General features: G+C 44.9%; 1 protein-coding gene across 2 annotated transcripts in view; it reads right to left on the reverse strand.

Annotated features, from left to right (window-relative positions):
• LOC147446904 (callose synthase 9-like) overlaps positions 1 to 12,999 on the reverse strand; it is a 146,392-nt gene that overhangs the window by 52,644 nt on the left and 80,749 nt on the right. For both annotated transcript variants that reach the window (XM_086522848.1, XM_086522849.1), the window contains exons 20-21: positions 1,074 to 1,123; positions 837 to 923 (exon numbers count right to left, since the gene is read on the reverse strand). In XM_086522848.1, the coding sequence (XP_086378974.1) occupies positions 837 to 923; positions 1,074 to 1,123 (137 nt within the window). The remainder of the gene's footprint in view (positions 1 to 836; positions 924 to 1,073; positions 1,124 to 12,999) is intronic.

The raw sequence follows: 12,999 nt of genomic DNA on the forward strand, positions 1-12,999 counted from the left end.
TGACTCATTGCTTTGGAAGCATTTCATAACTTGTTGAATCACAAGTTGCACTAAGCAAAATATTCATTTGGCGCAATGAAAGGCTAGGCCAGCCACTCAGGCCAGCTCCACAAGAATAGAGAGACGCAGCTGTTATACTTCAGAAGAAATGTTGGCAGATACTCTGGTTGTTCCCTTGCAAGAAGAGAAAAAGAAAGAAAGAAAGAACAATTTTATACTTTGCAATAAGCTTGTACCTCCTCCAAGGCTCGCTATTGTGGCACTCAGTGATCGCTTCCGCATGCATCGTTGTTATACCACCCCCAAAGATAGTTATTGAGGCACCCTCTGCCCACAGTGGTATTGATACCAAGAAAGAGTGTCCAAAACCAGTGATTTCATCGAGATGCGCATAATGCACACTAGGATTCCTACTCATCCTTGTCACTTGCTCTGAGGAGCACCTCTAAAATCGATTGTTTGTGAACTATCTAGGAGCTGGACATTGCTCGGTATGGGTGTCTTCAGAAGTCTATGAGTGCTCGTGTTGGCGGCTTTTTCGCATCTCTCAGAACAGTCTCTCGTGAGCAAACTTATGATGATGGATGACCACTGGCTAAGCCTTACCATAGCAGCAGATCATTTCAAGCCGTAAGAGACCTTTTATATAATATGGAGAGACTGATAAATATTAAGCCACTTCTTCAAAATGCTATAGCTATAACTAAGTTAACAATCTTAAAAGAAAGAATTTTAAAATTCTAGACCATGCATAATGGAAGCATGACACTTAAAAAGCCTCAAAACAAGAGACACGCACATCCTTGCAGAGGCAAGGATTGCACAAAAGCAGATACCTCTCCAAGCCTGTCGCGAGTTCCAATAAGACCACCCACCACAGATGACCAGATAGTGTACCATATCTGTATATCAAGCAGATATATCTAGCAAAGAAAAACCCACGATCAGGTTTGTGTTCATACCTTCCCATAAAGGCCTTGCAATTCCATTTAGCTGCACAAAAGGAGCCCTACAAACACTGTGTTTAAAAAATCTTCATAATGCTTCACATGGTAATAGTTAGAAGTGCTCACCAATACCACAGGAGCCCACAGCGAGGCAATTGTCAGAGCGTTATGATTATCTGTACCAAGAGATTTATCTTCCAATAAGATTCTCTTCAAGGTATAAACAATGTTTGGTAGGTTAACCTTAGAACATAACTATGGAGCAAAAGAATATCTTAACTTTGGAACCCAAAAAAAATAAGTCAATATAAACTAATGAAGTTGTGCACTGCACTTCAAATAATGCAGTAGGGCTCACTCTTCAATCACCCCTAAAACTGTCGTCCTCATAAACGTTCATAACCATTCTAGAACTAGGAGGTTGTGGCTACAAGCTCCACATGCAATCTTTGCTCTCTTGGGCCTTTGTAATGTTCTCTGTACTCATCACCAAACCACCTGTTCTGGGACATAGTCTCCGTCCTAACGAAATCTGGTGTGCAGGTGATGGTAAAGAAGCTCTCCAAGACAGCTAAATGCAACAAAGTGGAGACTTCTATGGTCATTATGGATGTGAAGTCAGCCCTATGTAATACTATAGCTGTAGATAGACTCTAGCTCATTTCTGAAGTTATAATAGTACCATGTGACTCTAGCAGTGTGATGATCGTAGAAAAGGAAAGGTTCAAGCGTGTATGATGGGCACCAATTGGACACGGGAGAAAAATATGAATTGCAATCACATGTAGAGATGGAATGAGAATAGGGACCAGTCTAGTCAAACAACATGTGGAAAGCAAGAAAATTCTTAGCCATGGACCAATATAGTAAAACAACACAAGGAAACACTGAATGCATATGTGGCTAGTAAGCAAAAAGATACATATCTATATAATTTTTTATATTTTTTCAAATTTCTTTTTTATTGCTACAAGCTTGGACACTCCAAGCATAAAATCAATAGTAACACGTGAACATAAACTTTACTAGAGAGAGAGAGAGAGAGAGAGAGAGAGAGACAGAGAGATGTCCTCGAAAGGTCACATATGACCCATGGGACCAAAAACATACGTACAAAGGGTGTCTTCTCCCATCAAGGAGAGGGCATAATGGTCATTACATTGGGGTTGGATTATGTCACAAAGTGATGAAGTGGCTGCCCGATCTGCAAGAAACCCTAACCCTAAAATCCGAAACCCTAATTCTGCTAAAACCCTAACCCTAAAATCAGAAACCCTAATTCTGCCCTAACCCTAACCCTAACCCTGATTTGCTGACGTGGCATGCTGACACGTGGCAGAGCTGTATGGATCCCCGCATTTCACATAAAAAGCAGCTAGGCTTTTTGCTTTATTCTACGCTGGGAAAAGCAGACAGAGAAATCAAATGAAATGAAATGTTATATTAACATCTTCAGTAGGCCAGAATGACCTATGAGACCAGAAAGTTACAATGTGGTGGATCTGATACAAAGTCAGAGTAACAAAAATGACAAAACAAAAATGACACAAAAGATCCAGCATCGGTCGTTGGCGGGTCTCATCAATCTCCTCCATGGTCAATAGCCTGACCGGGTGTCGTGCATGCTGGGCCAAAGTGATCCGAATCCTCTGATGCAACCTCCGTCGATGCTGTGTAGTCCTCCACAGTCGTGGGCGTCTGGATCTCCCTAGCTCGGTCGCTCGGTCGATCAGTGTGCCTCCAGTGTCAGGCAGCGAGCTCTACAGTGGTAGTAGCTCCTTCGGGTGTCCAATGTCTGCTCTAAAGAAGTCTGTGATCCGTCTCTGAGATTGGCTGATCTCTCCTCTCATCAAGCTCTCTCTGCGTCTCTGCAGCTCGACCAAAAACAGACCCAAGCATCTCTAAGCCTCGTACCACACGACTCTGGAGAGTGGTCCGAAGCCCTCTGTGAACAAGCAGTGGAAGCGGCCGCGTATCTCGTAGTAGACGGGGCAGTGGCATGTGTAGTGCAACTCTGTCTCAGGCTCCAGGTCACATAGGAGACATGTCCTGGCCTCTGCTGGTACTCTGCTGTATCTCCCAGTCTCGATCCGCAGAAGCTGGTGTGAAGATGTGTGTATCTGTCCAATAGCACATCGTATCCCATGAGACAAGTGGGTGTCCATGTATCTAGGTCTCGTCACAAAACCGTCCTCTGTAAGCTGGAGAAGATGCTCTCTGTAGAAAGCCATCTTCGTGCCCGGCTCCTGTGCTGGCTGTATCCCTGTCCTCCTGATGTCTAGCTGAGTCAGGTCCAAGCGGATGAGCCTGATAATCTCGGACTGTGTGAGAGTCAGAGAGGGTGCATCCAGTGAGTACTGGAAGGGTGGCAGTCTGTCTATGTTGAACCCATGCGCTTGAAACCATGATGTCATCTCCCCATACCAGCATGCTGTATCTCCCTGCGTGGCTAACTGTCGAGAAGACTCAAGTGCAAGGCGGGCATATCTGTTTCTGGGAAGTTCCTAGATGCGGTGTATGAAGCAGACGGATCTGGTGAGCGCCTCAAACACTAGTGGAGGGGCAGCTAGCTCTGCTCGTATAATGGCACTTGGTACTGAAGCCTTGGCTCTAATGAGTCGTGAGATCATAGAAACTAGTGGCTTCTCCATGTCCCCCCATCCATCAATGCGACCTGTCCTCCCATGATGGTCCAATGAAGGTCCCCAAATCTCAGCTCTATAGAGCAATGTAAAAGCCACCAGGGTATCAAAGAGCCAGAGCTTCGTCCGAGGCTCCTGAAACTGAACATGTGAACACATCCTCTCCAATCTACCCAATGCTGCATGGGCTCTGGTCAATCTAGTCTTTGCTGCTCTTCTCAACGAAAATGCTGGTCCACTAAAAACCACTCCAAGGTAGGTGTACGCATATGTATACTCCACCGTCTCCTGGCCGTATGTGAATGCGGGCGCTGACCTCCTGATCCACTGTGGGGTCGTATTAAATACCATGACCTTGGTTTTACCAAGGTTGACAGACAAACCACTTTCATGGGCAAAGCTATGCAAAGCATCCAAGTGACGTTGCATCCCCTTTGGAGAGTCAGAGATCAACACAATATCATCAACATATAACAATAGTGGGATCCATGTTCCTGCCAGTTGTGCACCTCTATCACCATCCCTCTCAATGTAGTCAGAAACCTCATCCACATACCATAGTTACCAGGAACGGGAAACCGGAACGGGAAACCGGAACGGGAACGCGGAACAAAATGCCATTCCCTGTTACGGGTACTCACGTTCGAAACACGGAACGGGGATTCGGAACGGGAACTTGGAATGGGAACGGGGAATGGAGACCTGAAAACGGCCATTCCGTGTTACTATGCCACATACATACCAAACAGAGTAGGAGAGAGCGGGCAACCCTGCTTCACCCCAATAGTGGAGTGAACCGCTGTAGATAGGCCCTCTGAGGTGCGTACATGCCCCACTACTGACCTGTACAGCGCCATGACCCCCCAAATGAGCTCTGTGGGTACTCCCATCTCCTTTAAACTGCGCATCAATCTAGCTCTGGGTACGGTGTCAAATGCTTTGCGGAAGTCCACAAAGCTGCAATAGATCCGTCTCCCATGTGATCTGCCCTCCTCAATGATAGCTCTAAGTGTCAAGATATGGTCAAGAGTAGAAAAACCTCTCCTGAATCCTGCCTGCCTGGCTGCGCGTATCCCTTCCCTCTCTGCCCATCTACTCAACTGCTGCTCAAGAATGGATGCGTACAACCGTGCCAGTGTGTGTCCGATCATGATAGTGCGATAATTCCCAGGCTCCATATAGTCTCCTGACTTGAAGATAGGTACAATAGTAGATAGGCTCCAAGTATCAGGCAAGCCCTCACACATGGCACGGTTAAACATAACTGCTAGGGGGGAGAGAGAGAGAGAGAGAGAGAGAGAGAGAGAGAGAGAGAGAGAGAGAGAGAGCTTTATTTTAATATAGAAAGCCTCTTTGCTTTATTGGATTAAACAAGAGAGAGAACTTTTCTGCTTTATCTTAAAAGGGACAGCTTTTTGGGACTTGCTTTATTTTTACAAGCAAGAGAGAGAAAGAGCCTTTGCTTTATTTTTAGGCTTTTGATTTTCAGCTTTTGGGGCTCTGCTTTTGGCAACCCTTGTACCTTTAAATATGTGAGCAAGTCTCTCACAACTCAGAGCATCTCGACGCAGAGTCTGAGTGTGAGCGCTTGCCCGCACTCTTGTACTTTGAACTCAAATTAATACAAAAAGAAATAGTGAAAGGGGCGCCAGTCTTTGGGGCCAATATCTCTAGGCACTGAACTCCGTCGGGCCAATGTTGAATCAATTGTGAACTGTGAACTTTTTTGAAGTGGTTATTTGGTGTTGTCGCGGTAGATTCTTGACTTGGAGTGTCCAAGTCTGTTACAGTGGTATCAGAGCACGGCTGATTTCTCTTCTACGGGAAATCCGATCCAAATTCTTTTTCCGCCGCACCTATGGCTTCAAGTAAGGATCAGTCGACTCCCTCTGCATTCGAAGATGTGGGAAGTGATCACAACGAAGATTCACGCGAGGAGTATGGCTCGCCTCAGCCTACTAAGGCGGAGCGTCGAAAGATGGAGCGTCAACGATTGATCGTTGATGCAACAAAGATGATGCTTAATTTTGCCAAGGACCCGAAAATGGCAAAATATATGAGCAAGACCTCTTTGGAGGCTGCTGAATTCTGACTCGATGTCAATGACGATGTCGATGGCGACGGTGCGACGACGACGCACTGAAAACGCAGATGCTGAAATCTGCATTTTCCGGGGCTGAATCTGTAACCTTGCGGAATCTGACCGTGCGGCGAGGATCTACAACGGGAAGGTGAGATCTGTGAGGTTCGGGGGTTGTTCTGCTGTGTCTAAGGGCTGAAAACTGAAAACGCTGATGCTTCTTGGTGTTCCCATCGCGGTGAATCTGCAAAATGCTATTTTGATGCAAAAACGCTAGGGCTGAAATCGTCTGCTGCGGCCGAATATCCTGCAAATGCAAAACGCTAGGCTTCTTGATCTGTCTTGCTGCTGTGGTTCTGTCGCCAAGCTGATGCAGAAGCGAAACACTGGCTGATCTCAGTTCTTGTCCAAAAACTAGCTAATCTGCTGTGGAGCAAAAACGCTAGAGGTCCTTGGGGTCCTGCTGAGAAGTTGCATGTGAGCAATGCTCCTACTGCCTCTTCTGCCAGAAAGTGCTACCGCTAGGTTTCTGTTTAAACAAACTTAGAAAATTTGGCCTACCTACTTTCCAACAAAAAGTCACAAGTGAAAAATGTCAAAAATAGGAAAAATATGTCTATGCACTATTAAAATGCTCCTGATGGGTTCTAATGGAAATTTGATGATCATGCTATGTGCAACTGAAGGATATGCATCTAATCTAAGTGACTGGTCATAAACGATCTGCGAACAGACTCACAAAAGTGCCAAATCACTTCCTATTCTAGATTTGACTGACTGAACTGAACCCTGGTCATGCTATAGCTTGTCCACGGACACATAGGGTTGGATGTGTCACGTGAAATTTTCTTTGAAGCCGACCAAATCACGAGGGACTTGGTCCAGAAGGCTTTGAAGAAATTTCAGGAAAGACAGAAAAAGGCAGAAGATCGCAATTGTTGCGATTTGAAATTGAAGGAGAATGATTTGGTGCTCTGACTTTATGGGAAGGCACGCCCGAGAAAGAAAAAAGGGAAAGGAACGGCTTCTTTGAAAGCTTAGCATGAGATAGTGTGGACCTTTCCAGATTTTTCCGAAAAGAAAAAAGATGTCTCCTTTGGACTGAAGCTGCCAGAATACTTAGAGGATTCACAATGTTTTTCATGTAACTCTCTTGAAGCCTTTTGAAGGCGATGTGCCCGATGATGGGAAGCCAGATGTGCAACCCGAATTGCACAAAAACGAGCAGATACTCCTTCCAGAATAGAAATTGGCACAAAAAGAAAGAAAGAAGGTAAAGCGAACTGACGGTTCTTGGTTAAATTCAAGACCTACTGTCACATAGTGATGACGTGTCTGCCCGGGTATAACCGGCCTGTACAACGTAGAGGGCGGTACTACTTCAATTACCTGTTAACTTTACACAGAGCACTCTGAAGGGAAGAGAACACAGTTGCGTCCCAGTGACTAGAATGTCACGGCGCACACGAGACCGACACTCTGTAGGCCCCAAAGACTGGCGCCCCTTTCGATATTTCTTTATTCAAATTAAGGTAGACGATCCGACCACTTAGCACAAGCTTTCACAAAGCTGTCCAAACCTGGCGAGGGCTGAAAATGCAGGTTTTCGACCTGATTTTGGCGACATAACAGCGCAACAACCCCTGTAGGTCAAAAGTATCTGTCTAAGACGGATTCCCTCGCTATCTGGAAGCTTTCTGGTGAGCTGTCACAGAAATTCAGCGGGCTGTAATTCCCTGTTTTTCACTGCCGAGTGCCCAAAAGCCTGTACACGCATCCCAAGGCTCTCACGATGCTCCCCCGGTATTCCCTTGCAGTTTAGGTGCGAAACCCTAAACCTGCAGAAAAACACAGCAGGCTGTAATTCGCTGTTTCGGATCGTTTTTAGCGGAGCGAACACGCCTACACGTGTCCCAAGGACTCCCGCACAAAATGGGACAGTTCCCCTCTGAATTGGACGAGTTTTCACGCGAGAAAACTCTCCGAACTCGCAATCTTTCGCGATGGAACTGTGCGTACCTGTGGGGGATTAGCAATTAGCTAATCCGGTTCCTGTTCAGAAGGCTCTTGCCTTGGCAAATGCGCATAAACCCCCAGAACTGTACATGTTCATATGAGTAGCCCAACTAGTGGGGCATTACCATATGTGCCAAAGGGGAGAGAGAGATGCACGAGAGCAAGTCATCGCGCTACATGAAACAGAGGAGAAGGCAAGCTTTCCATTAAAGCTGTAGACCTGCACCCACTACTCACAAACACACTGTAGGTCACTTGCATGAGCAAAAATCAGCCCCAGCCTCAAAATGGGCGCCCCCTCTTGTTGAGGTGTCCTGCAGGCTGCTCTTCTTCTGCCAAGTGTCCAGTTTGCCCCTTTGAGTTAATTCCCTAGTTCCCACTGACTTATAAAGATGTAAGAAACTTTTCGAGTGGCCCAGACTTCATTTGGCGCACACAGGCTTCCATACTCATCAGAATTTAGTGCTAACTGGCCCTACCAGTCCCAGACCGACCGACCCAGGCTCCCGATGTTAGAAACACAGCCGTTTCACACTAGCCATGCAATGTCCACTTGCACCTTTTCAAGGGTCCCGGGGAACAAGTAAAAATAAAAATATATAGTACTTATTTATTGAAGGCAACAAGAAAAATACACCTCCTGGTGACACACCCCACCCTTGAAATACTGCAAGCGACCTCGCTTGCATGCCAATAATACATGCGGTATCTCCTGATATCACATATATTCTATGATGGGAATCCAAGATATACATGCTTCCGGAAATGTAGCGTTGGATGATTAAACAATCCCACCAATCTGGCTACGACATATATATCAAGCATAGAAGAACTCGAGTGTACTCTCAAGCACAAACTTCTCTAGCTAAATTCTGTATGGAAAGTGTAGATACAAATGCTTAACTACTCTCTTGAGCATCATGAACCATTCTCTTGCCTTGCTCCAGAAAAGGCTACATGAAGTCCTTGTGGGTTCCATCTGAAAGGCTTCAAGATACAATTGCAATAGCTGAGGTGAATCAACCAATTCAGACTCTTTCATCCATTTGGCATCCAACGATGGATAGTTCTTGAACTTCATCAAATAGCGTCATGCAACCTTTCCTCTAACCTTTCTTTCTTTATGTGCCAATATCTGTTCAGGAACCAGCATTTCATCCAATTCTTCCACTTCGGGTTGTTTCTCATCAAGCATATTCTCTAGCACATCACCAACAAAGGGTCTTAGAAGGCTGAGATGAAAAGCATTATGTATTTTCCAGCCTTCGGGTAGCTTCAACCTGTAAGCCACATCGTTGATCTTTTCTGAAATCTGAAAAGGACCATGATATCGCATACTGAACTTAGGAAACAAGCGTTCCTTGCCTTTCCTTTTCCTTAACCTAGCCTTTTCAAAGCGCAAAAGCACCCAATCACCAAGTGAAAATACAAGTTCACGATGGTGACGATCAGCAGCTTTCTTTTGTTTAGCTTGAGTCTTCTCAAGAGCAATCTTTATCTTCCTGTATGTTTCATCCATATCTTGCACATACTTGTCTGCCTCAAATATCTTGTCCTTAGTCTGCAAAATGGGGGGGACTTTCTTCTCTCCTTCCACTATCTCAAATGGTGCCTTACCTGTTGACGTATGCACAGTGTTATTGTAAGCATATTCAACCAATGGAAGATGGTGTTCCCAAGTTGCCTTGTGCTCTGACACATAACATTTGAGCAGGTCCAGAACAGTAGAATTTGCCTCTTCTGACTGTCCATCAGTTTGCGGATAAAACGAAGAAGAGAACTTTAGCGTAGTGCCCATGTTCTCAAACAATGCCTTCTAGAAAAGACTCGTCATACATGGATCCCTGTCACTGACAATTGACTGAGGCATCCCGTGATATTTAAAGATATTGCTCATGAATATCTTGAACATGTGTTCTCGCTTTATCTTCTTCCTCACAGGAATGAGATGGGCCTGCTTACTGCACCTACAAATGATAGTCCAAATCCCATCATTGCATGTTTGCGTCCTTCGAAGATCAAAGATAAAGTCCATTGCTATGCTTTCCCATGGCCTATCAGGGATCGGCAATGGCTGCAACAATCCCGGTTGCTTTTGTCTGTCAAATTTGACTTTTTGGCATACTAAGCATGATCTTACAAATGTGTCAACATATTGACGCAAAGCTGGCCAATAGAAGAATGCCTCAACCCCTTTCACTGTCGCATCAATTCCACGATGCCTAGCATAAGGTGGAGCATGACTTTCCATCAAAATCTTTGGCCGTAACTGTTTAGTAACGCATAACTTTCCATACATCATGAGAAAGTCATTCTTAAGCATATAGTGCTCATTATGGTGCCCATCAACAAGTTGGTCATAGATCCTTGCAAAATCTGAATCTTCAGCATATTGTCTCTTCATTTCTTCTAGTTCACAATGGTACGGAATTGACACTGCTGAAATTTGGGGCTTTCGTGACAACGCATCAACCACCACGTTCTTTTTCCCTTGCACATGCACAATCTGAAAATGGAACATTGACAAGATGTTTACCCATCGCATGTGCTTCTCAGACAGCTTCGTCTATCGCAAGGTTTGATCATCCATTTGGACAACAAAATCAGCCCCTAGCAGATAGTGTTTCCAACTAGTGAGAGCATAAATTACTGCCAGCAATTCTTTCTCATAGACTTGCAAGTTCCTTTCAGTCTTCAAGAGAATTCTGCTCTCATATGCGACTACTTGGCCATTCTGCATTAGAACTGCACCAAGACTATGGCCACACGCATCAGACTGAGCCACAAAAGGTTTCGAAAGCTTTGGCAAAATGATTACCGGATCTGAAGTCAGCTTCTCTTTCAAGTGTTTGAACGCTAAAATTTCCTTGGCTGTCCACTTGAAAGCAACTCCTTTTCCTTGTAGTGCATCGAGTGGAGAAGCAATCTCAACAAAATTTCGGATGACCTCCTGTAGTAAGAACATAAGCCTAGAAAGCTTCGGATGTCATGTACGGACTTCAAGTCTGGCCATGATCTAATTGCTTCCACTTCAGCGGGATCCATGTGTACCCCATCCTTTGAAACAATGTGCCCAAGGAAGTGAATCTCTTGCAAAAAGAATTCACTCTTCTTCGCATTAATGAGTAGCCTGTTCTTACGTAACTCATTGAAAACTGCAGTCAAGTGATCCCTATGCTCCTCTTCGGACTTCGAATAGACAATCATGTCATCAAAGAAGGTACCCACGAAGTTTCTATGTGGTCTAAAAATTCTGTCCATCATTCTATTAAACGTGGCAGGAGCATTTGTGAGACCGAATGGCATGACAAGAAACTCATAGAGACCAAATGTTGTCCTGAACGCAGTCAACTAATCCCTATGCTCCTCTTCGGACTTCGAATAGACAATCATGTCATCGAAGAAGCTACCCACGAAGTTTCTATGTGGTCTAAAAATTATGTCCATCATTCTATTAAACGTGGCAAGAGCATTTGTGAGAACGAATGCCATGACAAGAAACTCATAGAGACCAAATGTTGTCCTGAACGAAGTCTTATGGACATCTTCTGCACTAATGCGTATCGGATGGTAGCCACTCTTTAGGTCTATCCTTGTAAACAATGACGCTCCCTCAAGCCGATCAAGAATATCATCTATCCTCGGTATGGGGAACCTGTTCTTGATAGTACTCTTATTCAAGGCGCGATAGTCAATGCACATGCGCCATGAACCATCCTTCTTCTGCACTAAGAGTACAGGCGAACAAAAAGGGGATGACCTGACTCAATCTCTTTCTGCTGGGCTGCACTAACCCTGTATGGTGGTCTATTCGGTGGACTAGAACCTGGTACAAGATCTATGGTATGATCCTCAGGTCTCTCAGGAGGTAACTCCCCTAGCAAAGAGACCGAAAAACAATCACTGAAACCACTCAAAAAAAGTTGACCCGTCTTTATCTAAGGTAGACAAATTAGATACAACTTGAGGTACTTCTTTTGCAAAGATCAAGTACGCAGAAAGATGATTCTTTATTACAGATGAAATAGCAGAAGCAGAAACAACTGGAACAGACTCGCCTTTAAGCTTTACATCAAGGACATGAGTCTTTCCTCTATGTACAAGGGTAATCTTTTTGTTGTAAGTATCCACCATAGCATGCAACCTGTAACACCATGGGATACCCAGTAACAAATCACAGCCCTCAAGTAGCATAATATGAAATTCTTCCGCATCCACATAACTCTGAATGTGCAGACGAAGCTTTCCCAAAATGGGAGTAACAGGCTCTGAATGACGTAGGCATGCCAAACCTGCTTCCCCTGTCATACCCATCTCCTCTGCATGAATGCCCAACTTTGATGCCAATTCTGGTGATAACAAATTTGCACGGGCTCCTGGATCAAAGAAAACCAGCACTGTTTGGTCTCTAACTTTGCTCCAAGCTCTGCACAGCTCCGTGGCATCTGTGTTTGGCTGGTCTCCAACCAAATCTGGAACAAGTCCTGCACTTGGCTTTGGCTTCTTCCCTTTATGGTCTGACTTGTCATCCTTATGCTGTGACTTCTTCTGTGGGCATTCATTTGCAAAATATCCTTCCTGTTCACAAATGTAGCATTTCTTGGCCTCCCTAAGAGCTTTCCTTTCTTCAAAAGTTTTGCCAGAAAAATGCCTTTTTTGTCCTTGTCCTCGTCCCGAAGAAGACTTAGACTGCTTCTTGGACGTGTCACCTTCTTCAGTGGAGGGCTTCTTTCTGGGAGGCTCAGAAGGCTTTGCTACAACATTGCCCTTGGCTGAAAACTGTTTGCCTTGGGACCCTTTCTTGTGGCTATTAAATCCATCGGAGTCTCCCTTTGACAGATTGCTGGCCACTCTTGCATTCTCTATCAACTGAAACATATTCATGACAGTAGTCTTTGTGCAGTAGTCCCTGATTTTCTTGGGCAATCCGCAACACTACTTCTCAATCTCTTCTGACAATGGCACAAACCTGTAAGAGGTGACTGGCAACAGTGCGGCCCAAAACTGTTTATTGTACTCTTCCAGATTCGCACACTGTTTAGCATTCAACTCGTGCCATTCTGCTATCACATCCACTTCAAAAGTGTTTGTCAACCATGCAGGCGCAAAAAGCTGTTTGAATTGGACCCACATTGTTGGGGCTTGACCCTGGTTCAACAATGCGGTCCACCATTGAAGCGCATTCCCTTTCAAGAAAGTGGCAGCCTTGCGTATCTTTGAAGATTCCATGAAGTTTCCTCCAGCATAAGCTGCACCGAACTGTTGTATGAAGGTCAAAGCCTTTAATTGATCCTCAGTTCCTCTGAAAGTTTCA

The sequence above is a fragment of the Adiantum capillus-veneris genome, chromosome 11, assembly GCF_014529385.1.
Source record: "Adiantum capillus-veneris isolate H3 chromosome 11, ASM1452938v2, whole genome shotgun sequence".
Lineage (NCBI taxonomy): Eukaryota > Viridiplantae > Streptophyta > Polypodiopsida > Polypodiales > Pteridaceae > Adiantum > Adiantum capillus-veneris.